This window comes from Amblyomma maculatum, chromosome 9 (assembly GCF_055883805.1).
Source record: "Amblyomma maculatum isolate TAMU_Amacu chromosome 9, ASM5588380v1, whole genome shotgun sequence".
Classification (NCBI taxonomy): Eukaryota; Metazoa; Arthropoda; class Arachnida; order Ixodida; family Ixodidae; genus Amblyomma; species Amblyomma maculatum.
The window spans coordinates 7404662-7424503 of NC_139352.1; the positions used below are offsets into that span (position 1 = coordinate 7404662).

Below are 19842 nucleotides of genomic sequence, written 5' to 3' on the forward strand. Positions count from 1 at the left end.
TGCTTAGAAGGTTAGAAAACGTGCGTATCTCCATCAGGGATGATCGCAGCACAAAGAGCATTCTTGCAGCCTGTGGACTTAGGGAATGAACTTCAGTCGTCAACTCATTTCACTACAGTATATGTTTTTCTTTGAAATCCCCAGCAATATAGTGGCTTTCAGATGCAGAAGACCCCGTATGTTTTACACAATACTGTACGATCGCCGCTGTGCTTTATACACGGGCAAAATCCAACCGTTTCTTTGATCTTAACCATAAACAAGTATTTAAATGTCCAAATAACTTTCCTCGTTCTCTTAGCGTCCTCGGAAACAATACCTGTAAACTTCTTAGCCCTTCTAACTTCTTGCCAGCGTCACACTGCACCCAACCTTTGTTGTTTTCCATGAACGAAGAATCCCCTATCACTCTCCCAGCATGTCCACACGCAAGTTTTTTTTAGAGTCAGGAACCTTTTTGTTAAGTTCACATGCATTACTTTTCCTGTTTTCTTTGTCGTCTAGTCTTTAAAGCTTTTCTTCTGAGGACACGTGAGCCTTACCTGACCAAATATTCGTCAATGTATGCTAACCTCATGGTCGTAATATCCTTTTCTGGATTACCAGACCCCAGCGGGTGAGTGGTTGTGTCAGAATTAAGCAACTTCCTACCAAGCGTCCGTTCCATAGCTTCGGGCAGCAACATGACGCCACCCTTCTGAAGCGTATCTTTTAAAAGTCTATAACTTCTCCCCCTTTAAAAGAAACACATGGGCTCCTGCGCGGCCGGTTGGCAGGGCTCAACAACAAGCAACTGGGACAACTACAGTCTAGAACAATACTCTGGCAAGGCAAGATCAAGCCATGCTTCCCTGGCCGGACTGACCTTTCAGCGTGCGTCCCTGCTGTGTGAAGAAGGCGTTCCGTGGCAGGACACACGGCGTCGGGGTGGTCGGGCTTCCTTCGAGACGGATCCACGGCAAAGACGGAAACGAGAGACGGAGTGCGGCTTGTGACCGGTCGAGAGACGGGCGGCGGAGGGGTAGCTCCGAACGGCTGAAAACACTCGGCGCCCACGCGGGGCGGCCGAAGACCGGGTCAACGTTACAAGCGCGCTCCTAGCTGGGCACCATCTCGTCGGCGGAAGCCCTGCCGTTAAGTCCGCGGCTGCAGCCGTCGGCGTTGGAAGCCGACTGGCGCAGGAGCGGAAACCTTTTGGAGCCGCCGGAGCGCGCCGACGGCGGCGGAGGCAGGTAGACCAAGTCCTGCGGGCTGCACCGTCCCAGCAACGGAACCACCTGGTCTTCGAAGGCCCCTGCGGGCGCGTAGGCGCCGGGCGTCGCCGCGTCGTCGTCGTCAGAGTCCGAGAGCCCGTCGCTCTCGACGGACGCGAAGAGGCGCGGGGACGCCATCCTCGTGTATCGCGCGTAGAGTTCGATGCTCACTGAGGAGAGCGACTCGTCGGCCGGCGTGTCACAACCGTCCGGGTCCTGGATCTGCAGGTCCGCGGGCGACGGCAGGAACTGTTCTTCGTAGCGCGGGCTCAGCAGGAACGTGGTGGTGGACGAGAGCGACGTTCGAGCCGTCTTCGTCCCCCCTCTCGTGGCGATGACCGAGCTGCTCCCGCTGCCGCTGCTGGCACCGGCCAGGCTGCCTCTCTTGCCTCGCTTGGCGCCGCTCGTCGTCGCACTGCTGCGCGACGACGTCGTCGTCGTGTTGGAGCCCTTTGGCGGGGGAGGGAGCACGAGTGTCCGGGGCGGCTCCGAGGGCCCCGGGTCGCCTCCGGCCGTGGTCCAGACGGCCGGCACGGTGAGGTGAGTGCCTTGGGGCGTCTTGGCCAGCACCGGGATGAGTACCTCTGCGGCGGAGGGCCTCTTCTCGTCCACGGGCACGACGCGCTGGTGGTGGGGCCGCTCCTTGGCCTCGAAGGTGAGCACGCACGCGGCCACGATGAAAATGCCGCCCAACCCCATGATGGCCGGCCCCGCGAACGACAGGTTGTGCAGGTGGTACTCGCGGGTTCGGTCCACCACAAGCGTCGTGGCCACCTCGCCATCCGACGTGGTCGTACCGTCCGACGTCGCGGTGGCGTTGCCTTGGCGTGGCACGGGCGACGTGGCCAAATCTTCGGCGAAAAAACCCACCACGCACATGGCCGTGCCCAGGGCCAAAAGAAAGATGCCCCCCGAGAGTGCCTTGCATGCCTCCCAGACGCAGCTCCAAGTCCACCGGGTGGCTGGAGACTCGTCCTTGTTCTCCTGAGACGCCGCCGCCCCCGCGGAGGCGGCGTGCGCCTGCTGCTGCTGCTGCTGCAGCTGCTGGGACTGCGCCGGGATCAGGTTGCAGTGGGACGGGGCGCGAGCGCGCGCCGAGGCTGCCGTCAGAGACGAGGCCCCGGCCGCTCCCGCGCGCCCCGTGTTCTGTTGGCGTAGCTGGCGCCCGATGACCGCCGCGCTATTCATCCCGGCAGTCCGGCGCCGACGTCCGAGGACGGGGTCACGGCGGCCCTGCCGCCCGACCGCGCACTGGCACCGGGCCGGGCCTTGCGGGACGGCGCCGTTTTATACCCCGCCGCCGACGCCATGCGCCCCTGCTGTCGAGCGAAACGCTGCGCTGCTCCTCCCTCTCCGAGCCGCTGCGAGGCCACCCTCCGCTTCATTCTCCGCGCTATTGTCGCCCCACCCTTTTACCGATCGGCGAGGCATCTCCTCGATTCATCATAACACAGAAGCGACAAATGTCATACGCTTTATAACCAAAAGAGGACGCGACAATCACGGAGTGCTCAAAGTGTGGTCTAAAGAAACGCTTCTTTTTGAAGCGAAGGATCCGCCAGGGAGAAACGGCCTCGCTGTCCGCTGGTTCGAAGACCACGGCTGCCTCCTGGGCAGGGCCGCCGCCTCCTTCTCCCTTCCTTCCTTGTTTCCTCCCGCACTTCCTTTTCGCCTTTGGGGCACTGAGCATGCGCACCGCTGGCCAGCCGGGATACGAAGCAGCGGGTACGCCGGAACCGCGGTCTCCTTCACCAAAAAACGGTGCCGGCGCCTTGGGCGCAGGATTGGGGCGCTTTAGTGGTGTTCGCTTCTTCCCTCCTCCGCGCGCTCTTCGTAAGGCGAGATTCGCGTGTCCTCCCTCTGGTTCCTCTTTCCTTCTGAGTGTACGCACTATCGGCAGCTGTTTTGCTCTTTCGCGTGAGACGCCTAGCACGTGCTGCGCACTTTTGCGAGGCGCCGCTCTCCTATACGACATGATTTACCCTCAGCTGATAACTCTTGCCGATGCGCGCTGAATGGGATTAATGTAAAAGTCAAGATTCGCTGTTGGTTTTGGAAGCTTAAAAGAGGTCGCTTGTCTGTTGGACAGAATCTAGTTTTGCCATCTAAGTCCACATCTGAGCCCCACTTTACCGAGCTGGGCAGGACGTTTGACAATGATAATGATCAGAGAAACTTTGTCGCCATATCCCGTTACTGTCGATAGACAATGCGGTCTCTTAGCATGTCATTCATGTCTAAGTACTTCACGCAATTCTAAGTTTACCCGTACAACCAGAGTGCGTCCATTACATGTTCTCACCGTAGTCACTCATGTGCCTAGCCCACATTTGGTTTACAGGCTTTTTTACTTAAATAGTTTTATAACTGATGTCGTATTTCGGCGCCTGTCAATAACGCAGTGTGAATTTTTCTTGTGTGAGTTATACCATACTTATCCTGCGCTCGACCACGCACGCGACGCAGTGACCGTTTCTTGCTTGCAGCATAGCCAGCGCAGAGGTCAAATTCCTTGAAAGGACCGGCACTTAATATGCATGGCGAAGTAAACAGGTTTCAGCGTGTACATGCTAAGTAATTAAGTAATATATGAAACATTTATGCTGAAACAAACGTCCGCGAAACATTACCGAGTCATGCCAAAAATGAAAATAGTATTCAAACCCGTTTCGTCACTGATATGATATACAGTTTCCGTGCGAGCCCTTTTTCTGAAAAGTGTCGACGGCATCGTCGCATTTAGATATTGATCCTGTTGGACCCAACGTAACATTGCATTACGGATTGTAAAAAATGTAAGTTATTTACATTACTGCTCGCACAACTAAAGGAATTGTTTACACAGTTTAAAACAGCCTTTCGTAGCCTATGTAAAAACGAAATCTAAATGTCAACTAACTGCTCATGTGCAAATTCATGTTCATTATCTAATAAGAACACAGAGCGGCGGTGTATGTATCCCATAAAATATCCTGCAACGAATACTGTCGCTGGACGACATATGGAAAATTAGGCCTATTCAGTAAAACGTAAGCTTTCCAAAAAATATTGTAAGCATTCTTGTAGCGAAATAACCTAATACAAAAATGCCAATAAAATCATTATCTCTTTACCTCAGCAATGAAAATAGTTAGGACACCGAAATAATAACCATGAAAAAAATTATACATATATCTCTAGAGTGTCAGGCAACAGAGAATAATCAGTAAGGCAAAACTAGTTACAAATGAAAGACCGTAACTACTTTTTTTGGGTGGTGAAGGTGATGGGGCTATTTCGATGAATGATTGCAGAGAGTCAAATTGTCCGTTTACCATAGCTAGTAGTAAATTTGATTGCAGAAAGTTTTTATTCGCAGAAAATGCGTGCTGGTTAGAACTGCAGAGGCTACTTTTTCAGATTACAAAAAGCAGATTTAGAGTTAGAGCTGAAGTGAGACGCTGTGAATCCAAAATTTAAATTCGATTGCCAACACTAATCTGAACATCATGTAGTTCATTGAAGCGCGGAGTACCCGAGAATCGTATGGATTAGAAGTAATGAATCGAACAGCTTGATTTGGGATATGCATGAGGCGACTTGGAAGAGGTTGATGTGTAAGTGTCCAGAAACTAATTAAGTAGCGGAGACTGAGGCAAGGTGTAACACGCGGACAAACGCGACATTTTTTACTTGGCACACTTTCATTTTTAATAAGTGATATGGTCCATAGGTTCACGAAGAGTCGGACACGACTGAACGACTGAACTGAACTGAACTGATTCATACTAACCTGATATTTAGTAGTTGTGACTCGCTGCTTTAGGTGGGGTGGGGGGAGAGGGCGGGGGTGGTCAGTAGAATTCTGCTTAACCTTGCTTCTCGGCATCCATGATGTTTGTCAACAAGTATGAGACGATTACTGATCAGCAGTGAAAGACAAAGTTAACAAGTATCGCTGCCAGGTTAGTGCGGTTGAGGGTGCAGGATCACAGCTTCAGCCTTTGTGTCAACGACATGGTCATAATTCTTGGCAAAACTCTATGGACTCCACAATATAGAGTTAATGTTGGCCTTATTGGTTCCTTCTCAGGGGAGAAAAAAATGCAAAGTGTGTTCGATGAGTAAGAGATCGACCTAAAAGACTCTAAATTCTGCACTGCACAATTTTTATAACTGTGCAGTTATACTAACACGGCGTTCTATACTAGCGAAGATACTTATATATTGCACATGGCGGTTGGTGTTCATTACGGGCGCAACCTCCGTATGAAGCATTGGTACTCAACCAACACACCATGGCAACAGCTGTGCAACCTTATATTTCCGGAGGCGTTTATGTTGTGTGTAGCCTATCCCTGACAGTGTTCTCCAGCGTCATCATCCTTCATAATAGCGCACGTAGAACAGCCACTATTAACGCAGTTTTCACGTGAAAAAGAATCGACTGTTAAGGATGGGAGCTTTACGAAAACCCTGTTAAGCCATTTTTTGCAATCAGACTGGGAGAACGGACCGCCTCCGTTAAGCTATCCAGAAGGTACAAGAATAAGAAAAAAAAAAAGCGGCTCGTGATGAAAATAACAGACAGCATCGGCACACTTCATTTTCTTTCATATTTACTCGCCCTGAGCAATCTAGATGTGTCCACAGCCATGATATGCCATAATAAATAAAATTTAGCTGTTGGAAAGTGTTCAAACTAGTACTGACATTCCCGTAGAACACGCATAGGCACCGCTCTGCTTAGAAACGCGGCAACCTTCAGACTGGAGCCGAGTTCAGGAACTTTGTGTCTTGCAAGTTGATTTTGGAAAGACAGCGTCTTCTTGGTACGCTCGCTATGATACGTTTCAAATGATCACACCAAACTATCATTCATATATCACTCTCATTCATTCCACTCCCTTCCCTTTTGTTTACCCCTTTGGCTGGCCGATTATTAATTCAGACCATGGAGGAGGCACTTAAAATGCGACCAGTATTGTTCTCGTTCTAGACGGCGATATTTGATGTCAAATCATAAAGCTTAAAAAAGCAAATTTAACATTTCTGCACCAACACATCGGGAAATGCTCTTTTCCGCAGTTCTTACTAGTGACATTTTGCTTCCCCACCGAGGCCTGCATTTCCTGTTTTAAATAACGGAAGAATGTGCGCACAAGAATTAATTCCACTGGTCCACACCTTGTACTTACGAGCGCGTTTTCCAGTAACCAACCTACAAAGACTACAATTCGCCCCTTTCACGGGGGACAGGTTCCTCCAGGAAGTGGGCGAAAAACTGTTCTCCTAGAGAAAAAAAATAGGCTGTTAAACAAGCGCCATTTTCAACATCATCATCGTCAGCCGGACTACACCCACTGCAAGGCTAAGCCCTTGTCCTTACAGTTCACCGAAGCCAGAGGCTCAATCGGCTTCCTCAGCCGAAAATTGCACTTGCCAGGTCCCGTTGTTGTTTTTGCAGCTGTGTCCACTTATTATTCGTTCCTGTCCTGCATACAAACCGTCCGTGCGTGCCGCGAGCTGGTTGCTTCCTTTCAACCACTTAAACTTGGAAAACGATAGAATAAACGTGACGCACAAACGCGAATCGGTCGTGTGAAAAAAAAAATTATGCCGACACCTCTGGCAAGTGAGACGTCTTGTCAGCACTCTCGTAGTGAGACTTGTAGTGGAATCAGTTCATTAGTTCAAGCTGCCTGAGAATAGATGTTTTCCATATTAGCTGCAGTGTGTTACGCCAAGGTATTCCGCGTCAGATCTGCATTTCTTTATTGTGTGTGCTTTACTTTGTTTCTAGATTAATAGTCTTGCTTTGTTCTTTTGTAAGCTGCGTTATTGCAAGCATATCAGCTTTGGGGAGGAATAAAGGAGTGCTCGATGCTGCAGAATGGGATGAAACTCTGCAGAAGTATAGCAATTTCGAAACGTTTGATCATCATTTTCTGAAATGATTTTTTTTATCCATCTATAGTAGTTTTTTTTTTAGCGCATGAAATTTTATAGAAGCCATTGAATTGTTCCACAATTTGCACCATTTTGTAACGTATAATAAATCAGGCTCTGCAGAAGATAAGGACATGGGTACCATGAAAGGAAATTGTAAGACATAGCGATACCCTTGTTCACATTTTTTTTTTCTCTTTCTCATACATATCTCGTTTTTTTTTTTTCGCTGTGAAATATGAACATCGTCATTGATCAGCTCTCCAAGCTTTCAGCACTGCTACGCAGTCTAGCTTGGAACACTGATGTTTTATGCCGCAGCTCAAAACTTTCTTGAACGGTAGAATCTCTATTTCTTCCTCTTTTTTCCCACCGGTATGTTAGAAAACCCAATAATTCATAAAAATGAAATGCCTGAACAAATCGCTTCTTAATATTTTTTTTTTCAAACGTTTGCTCTTAAAGTTCTCTGAAAAAAATAAACAATTTCCCCGAAAGAACCATCGCTAGTCTAATGATGTTCCCATCTGCCTGATTTTTCCTTCCATGTCTTTCTGTGCTGCAGGTAAGAAAGTTACTAGCACTCAGTTTTCTTGCTATCCCCCTTTAAGTAACTTTCATCATCACTGACAGCTGCTTACGACCAAAGTTACTTGCTGCACTTTGAACATAAAAAGGTGATCTCGTGATTCTGACTTCCTCCTTAAGATGATAGAGCCAGCCATCTCCAACCTGCCCAGCTGTCTCTACCCTTCTCAGAAAAGAGTCCCCCTGAACGGCGGCAAGTCTATAGCATTTATCAAAACTTTGAGAGCTCAAATCAGTAATAAAAGAGAAAAAACATCGTCCAAGAAACTTCAACTGCGCATATGTGTTTGCCGGCTGAACTCAGCAAGTATAGGAACCACTCGGCTTGTAATGGTCAAATTTTTTCCCGGAATCGTCAGGCGTCTGCATCTTGTTGACTTTCTTGTGAATGTTTATGTATTTTTTTATGTATTTTTAACGGTGATGAAAGCGCGCAGCGATTTCATCACGATCTTTTTGACCGATGCGCAAGAGTAATTTCGCCTGGGCAGGCTGACCAAACTACAGCCGCAGAGCACCTGGCGCCATGATTGACGCGTGCAAAAAACAAAATGCACGCTTCCAGGCACCTCGCAGAATTCGAGATCCTTGGGCGAATTTATGGCAACAGAAAGTGGGTTTCTCGCGGATGCTGTGAGCATTATTCGACATCATTTTTGACTGTCAAGGTTTTCTTCTAGAGGAAGCGAATTTTTTTCTTGTAAATATGAACGCAGCATTTCAGTGGCTTGACGTAGGATCCTCTTTATGGTCGCCCTCAAGAAGCAGTGGCAGGGATTACGACAGCGCGCACAGGAGTCGGAGCTGCGCATGGTGTGGACTCTTGCGCCTAACGCGGAATTTCTGCACTAGCCATCGAAGCTGCGAATAATATTTGGGTTTATTCGCAGTTTTGTAACGTAATTCGTTATATATATATATATATATATATATATATATATATATATATATATATATATATATATATATATATATATATATATATATATATATATATATATATATATATATATATATAGCTCCACAACTCATTCTTGAGAAAAAAAGTGGCTAGTATATGACCGTGTAAGATGCTCATGTCAGTATATATGTGATTGATATAAAGGAAACCAAGAATCTTGTAAACGAAGAAGAGTCTGAGGAAACGTTACCATTGCTGTATTGCTAATGTTTAGAAGGTATATGAGAAGTCATTTGAGGTACATTGCAGAATATATATGCCGGCTGCTTTATCCCGACTAGCGACCTCCGGAATTCGCGGTCGAGCCTCTACTGCGCTTAGCCGCCGCTATCTGCGTCTGATTATTTAGACACTGCACGTAGTATTCAAAAGGTCGCGGGTACGGTTTCCGCTGAGGGTATCTTGCCTCTTCGTCTGCAAGTTATCTCTCTACTTTAATAATTACCGTATAAATTCAGTTTATTATAGAACAATGCCAATATTTGACACCGTTTCATTGATTGAAATATCGCTTGGCTTCTTTAATTTATACTCTCCTCATCTCTTCTGTTCAATTGTGCTGTTTATTGCAATTCATATGCAATTAACAGCGTCAATCGTAAGTTGGGACACATCCTTAGGATCTTCGATGAACCACCTCTATCCCTCAGATTGCTAGTACACAAAACACTTATATACCAGGAAGGTAAATAAGTTGTTCGCGCGCGTTTGAGGCCCGCCCACTTCAATACAGGGATTTTCTATAGGTGGCTTTGGAAACAATCATCATATCTGTAATTTCCAAATAACACCAGAACTCTCATGTCTTAAATAAAGTCGGGTCGTAATTCACTATACTGAGGCTCGGGCCGCAGAATCTTTCTTAACTCAGCTTTCACAACATATGTTTTACCAATCATATTCGCGCACTTGGTGTCTCGCTCGCATTGAATTTTATCATGACTACACCGGAATTACGAGGCTAGTTCCTCTTCGTGTAGAAAAACGTTTTATTCCGCCATTTCAACGTCTCACAATCATAGGCGTGCGCGCGGTTATGCATTAGGTGGAGCAAAGTTCCATGTTAGAGCTTGCCCTGTAGTTTTCCTCGTTCCGTGCGCATTTATCAGTGCGCTTATTTTCCTCCTTCTAATATCAAATATTGTGCGCTTAAAGAGCAAAGCAAGCTTCTCGATGGATGCAAAATTGAAACTAACATGACGATGCCTTTCCCACGACGGTTCCTTGAGTCCCCGACTTCCCGGGGGTAAAGGTGGCAAGTAAGCAGTTCGTGCAACGCAATATCACGGCTCCTTGGTCGTCAGTATTTTCAAAAACATTAGCTGTGGTTTAGCTGTGGCCGTCTCTCCCTACTTCGTGAACTAGTGTCTGCGGTGATGGCTTGTTGCATAAAAGCAAACTCCGCCGCTTGCATGGGTAAGGACATGTTAAAAAGCCACTAGTTCTGAAGTCAAACGGATTCCTATATAATCTACTGTTAAAACAATTTTTTTTTCAGCTCCATTCAAAAGACATTGTTTTGAACAAGAGGGAGTCTTCTTACCGTGGACTAACTGCTTGTTTTGTAAAAGCGCAAAGCAGTGTTTGAACAAGCTTCATTAATTGTTAAGAGTTCAAATTTCATTGGTACATTTTACAGCGTCCTCTAAAAAAGAACTTCCCGTAACCCCGTAGGGTTTCCCATACCTCCCAGTTGAGAGTGACATATTTAGGTTTTTGGGCATTCACAGTATGTGCAAGACGAGAATGGCTGCTCGTCACGCAGATTTCAATCTGCGTTTGGCACGTAACACCATTACTGAAGGCGTTTAGTTTATTAGAGCATAGGCTATGATTAGAGAAGTGTATCGAGCCCAAAGTATAGACCCTCATAGTGGGTGAACATTGATCATCTTTTACGCCTGAGGAAATTTTAGTATTTATTTAAATACTCTAAAGGCCTAGGGCTGGGCATTACATAGCGGGGAAGGGTGGGGGGGGGGGGGGGGGGGGCATGTTTCAAACAAAGCAACAGTCAATTACAAATAGAAGACGTAGACTTGGCAGAGCTCAGTTAACATTTGGGCTTAAAAGCAAAATCAAGAACTGGGCAAACCAAAAAGCAGACAAAGCAAGCTTAGTTACAGTTCAGCATAGCACCAGGAATAACGGAACGTAAAAGCAGAAAACCACAGGAAAAAGAATAAAAGCATCAACAACACGTACAGTAATCAAGAACTAGCTGTGACGCATTTTCTGCACTTAAAAATTTTAGTAAGGCCATTTGAAAAGATGATAGCTCGGTGTGACCGACAATGCTAGATGTCAATGCATTCCGTTCATTTATTGCCAATACATGCGGTGACTTCTGATATTTTAGTGTGCGAGCAAAAATCTAGCGGACTTTCTGCGCATGGTCAAGGCGAGCTGAGCAATGGAGCGCAGGAGAGATGTGGTTTCGGGAAAATGGCTGGTTGCTGTAGTGCAACGTATGAAAGAATGATAACCGAGCAAACTTTCTACGCGTAGCCAGAAGCTGAAGATTCAGTGTGTGTTTCAATGCTGATACGCTTTGATGACGTGAGTAGGATGACAGTATGAATCTGGCTGCTTTATTTTGCACTGCTTCCAGAGCGTTTGTAACAGCTGCGTGGGGAGGGTGCTATATAATAGAGGAGTAGCATTAGCATTCGCAAGTGGTAAGCGGCGTTTGAAAAGTCCAATATTTTTAATAGCTTTGTTTGTTATATATTTTATGTGATCATCCGACGTTAGATTATGACTTAGAAGTATTCCTAGATATTTGACACATGATACAGGATCAATAAAATTATTGTTTAATCTATGAACGTTTTGTGACGTTACTGAAATCATTGGGGAATCTTACATGTTTAATTTTATTACACTAATATCCATCTGCCGTGATGAACATCATTCCGTTAGTTCTTCTAAATCGGACTGAAATGCTAGGAACGTCCGTTGGGTTAGTTATTTGCCTGTAAATTACGCAGTCATCTGCAAAAAGTCTTATTGATGAATTAATTTTTTTGTATTCTCCTGTGGCGCTGATTCATTCTATATATTGATCGGTATTTGTGCGCTGTTGTCTAAGCAGGCAATAAATAACAAAACTTCGACTTAGTAAGCCTAATGAATGCAGCGTACCGGAAACCTGCCTGCGCGCCTCGCCATGACTTCGAATCAGGTTCGCGGCCCTATGTTCTTTTCAACATGAAATGCTTTTAGCTCCTACTGTCGGCGAAATTGAGGCGACGTCGAAATAAAAGTGAGAGATAATATCTGGGCACCGATTTCCAGTCATCCGGGCACCGAAACGGGAACACCTGGCCACCGACCGAGATTTGATGAGACGCGTTTACTCTCAGCCCTCGTGCAGGACTGGGATGCAAACGTGTTATAGGTGCTTGCCTATTGAAAAATCCCGGATCAGTTTAATGCCGGATTCGGTATATCAGTTTATTGCAAAGGCTGAACCGTAATGAAATCGGGCGGAGCTGATTCCGGAATTTCCTGTATGGTCGGCGGCCCTCGTTTCTGGATAAAAATGCGGTGCCGGGCTTGACAAAACATGCAGAGCTATAGAATACCATGAGTAGAGTCGAAAAATTAGAAACAAATTGAATACTGAGAAAAACGAAAGACTCCGAGCGTAAGCGGGGATTCGAAATTTCGTCCTAAAGCACCACAACCCGGCACACTACGGCATATACGACGCAAGGAATACAACTATTCAAGGTGTCTCTTTTTTTAGTTATTCGAGGTTTCATGCTTGATATTGTTTCAGCACTCCAGTTTATGAAAGCTAGATTTTTTTTTTAAATATCTGTCTTGTGTTCAAGAAAAAAAATTTTGCAAAGATGTATGCGCCGTTTTGTTAACAGTGCCCCTCTATCATTCCATATATGATGCAGTTCCAGGAGGTGACGTCTTAAAGAGGGTTAAGAAAATGGCAATGTGGTGTTCAGCGAAAACCTTCTACCTTCTTGTTCCAGCATCACACTAACAGAGTGTCCGTTAAGCTCAGCCCTGAAGGAAAGGGCGCTTTTGTTCCTTGGTCTATAAATTGTCTTTACTGCAGAAAACCTGAGACCACTGAACACATCTTTCTCTAATGTTGGGACGTGATTTTCTATAGGACATCCTCCGACGAACTTAAAAAAAAAAAAAAAAGATTTCTTGTTGTCTCGAGGCATCTGATTTCTACATTGTTGGAAAAAGGACAGTGTATCTTTGGATGTGTTTATGTTGCACTGACTGTACAGTCTGCATAAGGAGCGAATGGCAGTTTGTAATGCGGGCGTGGATGTTTGCCCTGCGAGGCAGTACTTCATTGAGAGTGTGTGTGTGTATATATATATATATATATATATATATATATATATATATATATATATATATATATATATATATATATATATATATATATATATATATATATATATATATATATATATATATATATATACTTTCGTTTGTATCATACATGTTCTCAGGAGCAAACGTGAACCACCCGAGTGGAATTGTACAATGGACGGCTTTGCAAATTTGAAACGGGTTTATCTAACGCTTCACCAAGTGAGGTGGAAGTGTCTCTTTATTTACCATATGTTGTACAGCTCTTGTGAAGCCGACAATAAAGAAAAAATACACTACTCCGCGACCGCTTCTGATTACGGTGGTTATATTTCTCTTTATGTAGCGAACTTTACTCTTTCGCACTTCGTATATTTTTCTCGGGGGAAGAAGTTGGGGTCGTAATTCACCGATAACCCTTTAAACACGCTGTATCGTTTTCCTGGTTATCCCGAGGGTTCACCAAAGCCCGCATCTTCATAATGCATCGCTTTCTTGCGGGCAGATCTCAGAATATCCTAAATCATTAGTGCTCAGTGTTTTCTCACCGTCTTCGATCGCATGTAATTCTTGCTACATACAGAGATGTCTGGCGCAATAATCATTGGCATATTGCATATTTTACTTAATATGGTGCCAGCGGAGCCGTGACGGTAATGATTGCAATTCCGGCTAATCGTTTTTCAGCTAAAGCATATTTTCGTCGTCACTAGCGAAACGCTACATTCTTGCCGGCACCTTCACGTTGAAGGCTCAAGTCGCAGATATGAAGATACACCTCAAAATCGGACGAGCTGCAGCGACTGTTGCACGCGCAAAAGCGACGCTGTGAGTGTATTTACTTACCAAGGCACACGTTGACGGCTTCATACGAAACAACGTGTACCCCACATATACACAAAGGTTGTAACGTATATTGTGTATGGTTTCATACTTATTTAGCGGGCTGGCATGCTCCGGCATGCTCATTCTGATTGAACTTCACCGATTGTTCCGGCTTGAGTTGAGAAGTTGAGAATTGAGAGAATACCCTGTCCGCTGTCAGTTCCATAAATTACGGGTTCGACCGGCTTGAGTTAAGCCGGACATGTTGTTTCCGCTATATGAATTCCACACCGGAACGGACCGTTTGGTTTTGATCCATACCGGACAGAGATGTCCGAATAAATGCATACGGTATATGGTCTGTCCGGTATTAGTTTATTACATGTCCGGCTCGATCTGCATACCAGATATAAGCTCCATACTAGACTGTGTCTATCCGGTTCGAGCGTTATACCGGTCCGACATAAACCTGTTTAGACTTCACACATGATTGATCCCACCTGTACGAGATTTATACCGAATAATGCAGGAACGGTAAAATCTGGTTTGGAGCGATGCGAAATTTTTCACTAGGGTTCCATACCCAGTTATTGCTCAATGCGTTCTGGTTTTGATGCGCAATACTGAAAGCCGCAAAACTGTTATCTTTCGACTGGCACTTAAAACGTGCCACAAGAGTAGACGCGTGTCGTAGCATAAATTAAACACCCTCGATCGTGGTGCGCCGTTCAATCAGCGCAGATGTCTCTGCCGCACTCACTGTTTCGGCACTACGCGTTCACCAGGGTTCTGACGCCGCCGTCAGAACGAACGCGCAAGTAGACCAGCAGGGCTCCACTGCGGGGCTCCACTGCAGGGCTCCACTGCAGGGCTCCACTGCAGGGCTCCACTGCAGGGCTCCATTGCAGGGCTCCACTGCAGGGTTCCACTGGAGCCGATGTTCTCTATAGTTGAGAACAATCACGGTATAGATATTCAAACCTTAAGATCCGCTGCCTGGGTCTATAGCTGGCAGCTTCATTCCCACAGTTTCCCAAATAAGTAGGTGTCCATAGGAGTTGAACTGGTCCGGGCGTTGTGTAGAATGGAGAATTTTGAAACCAGGTGCGTGAATCCTGTCTCGGGCGAAATTGCGGATTGTTGTTTTTGACTCACTAAAGATTAGCGTGGCAGTGGTCGAGGAGATTGCCAAGGTGATTGCGGCTTCCGCTGCCTCTAAGGATGATGGATCTTTAATCGAATTGTAAGCCATGACGTGAAGTGCGTTGGAAGCCAGAGTCAAGGCATAGGCTTGATGAGCAGCCTATTCTGCGGCGTTCGTGCACATATATTACACTGGTATCTGCGTGATCGTGTTTATGCAGTGCCGCGGCTTTGGCTTCTCGCCGAGGTGGTTGGTGGACCGGGTGCACGTTTTTAGGGAGTTGATAAATGGTCGCAAGGAACTGAACTGCTACCGTAGTCCATTGCTCTGATTTGAGTTTCATCCAGTTCTGTTTCGAGCCCATGGCAGGCACAGTAAACTGAACAGAAAACACAAAATATTCTAGTTCACTGTATAGGAGGAAAGAACTCGAAGTTGATGGTCAGTACCGTCGCGCATGCTCAAAATACAAGATCGTGCGCCGACGAACGTTATGGGAATTTCATTGGCTCAGTGCATTAGAAGCATCTCCAGAAGAACCCTTTTAAACCGTAAGAGATGCAGCTCAAGCTAAAAAGTAATTAATTGCCGAAACTGTAGCGCTTAGCTCGGCGGCTAACCAGCCTTCCACGTGTACCTGTGTGTGTGTGTTTGTGTGTGTGTGTGTGTGTGTGTGTGTGTGTGTGTGTGTGTGTGTGTGTGTGTGTGTGTGTGTGTGTGTGTGTGTGTGTGTGTGTGTGTGTGTGTGTGTGTGTGTGTGTGTGTGTGTGTGTGTGTGTGTGTGTGTGTGTGTGTGTGTGTGTGTGTGTGTGTGTGTGTGTGTGTGTGTGTGTGTGCGTGTGCGTGTGCGTGTGCGTGTATGTTTTGGGTGGACGGGCGGGCGCGCTGAGAACTCATTGAAATTCTGTTTTATGTCAGAAGGCTTTGCACGCTTTCCCAGCCTAGTCAGTCGCTTGACATTTTGACCTCGGTGACACACACCGCGGGCTACGATACGAAATGAGAAAAAGACGCTGAATTTTCCTTTTGCCAAATGAAAGTATATCTGAATTCTTCTTGCAAGCAGTGAAAGGGAACAGTACGGGCTTAAGATGATTGTCTGAGGATCATTAAAGAAAAGACATCCTGACGGCGTCTTTTTAATATAGCGTTATTAATTCCTCTGGCTGTCACGCCATCGTAAAAGCAGCGTGATAAACTGCTTTAGACTAATACAATGGCTGGCGCGTGGCTTTGGAAAAGTAGCCGACTAAAAATATGTAGATGCTAAGGCTAGGATGAAAGAAAAAAGTATTGCATAATTTAAGTAACTTAGCTTCGTGCTTTTCCTTCGAATCTTTTTCGCAATTCTTTCACTCAATTAGATGTAGACCGTCGGGCTCTTCTTTCTCTAGTCATCATTCCCGTCTCGGAAAGAAATCCTCATAGATTCTCTTTATGACGCCTTTTTGACTCTTTTTGTGCGGCTGTGCCAATAGCCTTCGCAACCTCGCAGCACTATGCCCGCCAAAAACACGCCTCCGGTGCGCTGATTGCATATTTGCTGCTTGCCGTGTTTTTTTGTTCTCCCTCGTTTTCCGCACATAAGCGGCAGAATACGTCCTGTCACGTGGAGGAGACGAGAAACAAGCAAAGCGGTCATCTTGTTCCTTCTATCTCTTGCTTCCAAGTCCACAGAATAACAACGGGTTGTCGCAGCTTGACTTTTCTTGCATACGTTCTCTCTCATTACCAGCATTTACATTTCTTTGAATGCCGAGTTTATTCTTCGAAAGGGTTTTTACCTCAAATCCCGAGATTTCGCGACCATTTCCCTAAGGCGTATCTTTTGCTGTGGTTTTCAGCAGTCCAGAATAATGAACATTTCTTTTTGCAGCGTCACACATTTTCACCTTCCTAAATGCCTCTTTTATGCTTAGCATCCAGCACTTCTTACTCTCAGTCTCGCTGCTTTTCCCTTTCCTTTCACTAAAGAAGACGGCCAGTAGCTCCCAGGCTAGCTTTGCGGGTAATTTTATTTTCTTGAATGCAGCCTTCGGAGAATGAGCCGCAGAAATTATTCATGCACTTCATTTCAGTAGCGGGACGACAAGGCTCACGCCTCGTCCATCAGCTGAATGGAGGAGGCACATGCATTCTATTATTCATTTTCTTTTATAGCTTTGGAATCTCTCTTCGTTTTATTTTCATTTTTTAAAGGAAGGTTTCGATCCTTAAAAAGCAACATTTAGATCCGTTCTTTTAAATTTGGCAATACGTTGGATCGCTATTTCTTTTCCTCGTTCGGCCCTTGGTAGACTTCAGCTAGAGCATTTGCTTTCAATTCTTGAGGTTGCTCACGAGCATACTAGGGGATGAGTGGCGGAGGCATTTGGCAGCTAAATCATATTTTGTGTCGTGGTTTCGATTGCTTCAAAGGAAAACAAAGAACAAAAAAAGAAGCTGTTTGCCCCGGAACGTAAACCATCGGCTGTCGATATCACTCTGGAACAGCTCATTTATCCATGGCTTTCTCCGTGTAGAGTGGCCTGCTTCCCTATCACACGCGCCGGGGCGTAATGGCCCCGGAACACCGCAAGTTATTAACACCGGAGAGTACGACCTCAAGCGTTACTTGTCGCAAACCGTATGTAAGCACATCAACCACTGCCGTGACAGATTATATGGCCTGCTTCCCTATCACACGAGCTAGGGTGTAATGGCCCCGGAACACCGCAAGTTATTAACACCGAAGAGTACGACCTCAAGCGTTACTTGTCGCAAACCGTATGTAAGCACATCAACCACTGCCGTGACAGATTATATGCTTCTAAACGTGTATGGCAGAAAAACCTAGTGGGAGTTTTTTTTTTCTCTCTCTTTAGAGAGGTGCAACTTGACGTATAAAGGGGCACTCTGGACAAGTACTTGTAAGGTAAGTCTCAATTAACACTTGCTCTCTTTCTGCATAGGCTGACATTTGTCTGGCAGCAGTACACATAGGTATCGCCAAGAAAATTAAATAAAAAGTAAATTGGTTTACAGGAAAGGAAAGATGCTATATCTGTCACACTTTTTCTCTATGGACACCTGTACCGTGCCGTAAGGGAATGCACGAAGGTAAAAGTGAAATTTGAAAAGGAGAAGTAGGAGCCGTAGTAGAGGCCACTAAGCAATTTCGGCCACCTGTATCTTTGACGTGTACTGACATCGCGCAGCCCACAGACGCTTATCGCAAGATATTCCATCGTGCTAGTATATACTGTGATTCATGGGCTCTGCGAACAATATCTTCTGCCCAGCGGGCATAAATGAATGAATTATGAATAAACACTCTCTGCGTTCATACGTCTAAAAAAAAAACAGGAGAGTTCTGACGATGCTTTCAGGACATTTTTTATGCATGCATATTAAGTAGAATTTTCACGGCTTATTCCTTGTCATCACCTTCACAAATTGCATGTTAACGGAAGCGCCTTCTGAACCGGCAATTTCGCCGAGATTCTAGTCTGAACCCAGTGCATGGTATGAAAAAATAAACAAAAAGAGAGCGCCTATGGTACTTGTGTGCTGAAGTACGCAATCTCTTTTTGTCTTCACTCTATTTTTTTTTTTGCTATTTTCTTAGCACTCGTTTGCTTTGCAGTATTTTTCAACGATATGTGAGCAGAACATGTCCGCAGTGCCTCCAGAGACAGCCTTCAGGATCAAGAAACCATTAGGATCGAAGATTTATGCTCTCAGGCCACTAAAGCATCAATCCCTTTTTACGGGCTCTGTAGAAAATCCCTTACTTTGAAAGCGCCGCGTCCCCTTCTCTTTCGTCGAAGCAGTTCCTCTCCCCTCTCCCCTCTTGCCATATTGATCTTTGCTAAGCTAGATATACAATATTCGTGGTAAGAAATTCTAAGTCTTCGGTAATACATTCTACATTTCACGCTCCATCGTCGGAAACAGTTGCCGGCGTAAAAGCGGATCATGCCTGTGGAGTTATTTTGAGAATTAATAACGGCATCAAGGTCAATTGATTTGTGTTTATTTTATTTTGGTAGTAGGTAGGTAGGTAGGTAGGTATAGGTGAAAACTTTATTAATAAGGTTAAACACTTTGTTACATACTAGGGTTAGTCTGGCGCTTGATCCCAGTGGTAGCCAACAGTCCAGGACGTACGGATACCTATGCAGCCCACTCTACCAGCCGCCTCTGTGAGGCCGGTTCGGAGCTGGAGACAGCGATCTCCCAAACCTCTAGGTCCGTGAGGTTTCAGCGAGATGGTGGTTGGAATTCTCGGAAGAGATATAAAATGTGGCCGAAGTTGGCTCTCAGAGCCACAAAAAGAGAGTATTCAGGTTTGTTATTGCCTGGGTAGATAATAGGTAACAAAGCCGGTGAAGGGAACGTGCAAGCTTGGAGCTGTCTCCGTGTAGTTTGTGTTTCCTTCGAGAAGGAGACGTGTGGTGAGGGATAAATGAGCCTTTTCTCCGTATAGTGGAGCGTGATGTCTTGGTAGATTACAAGCCTTTCCCTTTACTGTTATCTTTCTTGTCTTTACGGAAACTTTAGTCACCGTTTCTTCCTGGTAATACTTGACTGGGTTCATATTTAATGGCGCATAGCACGAAAATGAGCTTTCAGTTCCGTTCAGGACTCAAGCTGTTAAAGCAGACACTGCGCAGGAATATTGAATTCCCACTCGGATATACCTACTTATCGCACTACAGTCGTCAAATTAGGTTACGCTCGATCATTTTGATATCTTAGTAGTCTATCCAACCAGACACGGAAGAAATCTCGGGCCCATTCAAGGTTCC

The 19842-nt window shown here is 45.6% G+C and overlaps 1 protein-coding gene across 1 annotated transcript; it reads right to left on the minus strand.

Annotated features, from left to right (window-relative positions):
• Window positions 1-1097: 1097 nt before the first annotated feature.
• Window positions 1098-2441, minus strand: LOC146178189 (uncharacterized). The gene has a single exon (XM_084579713.1). The coding sequence runs from the start codon at window positions 2439-2441 to the stop codon at window positions 1098-1100; it is 1344 nt and encodes a 447-aa protein (XP_084435839.1).
• Between the last annotated feature and the right edge of the window lie 17401 nt (window positions 2442-19842).

Excerpts from the sequence above, each read along its gene's own strand:
- LOC146178189 (XM_084579713.1), bottom strand. The coding sequence starts at position 2,441 with ATGAATAGCGCGGCGGTCATCGGGCGCCAGCTACGCCAACAGAACACG.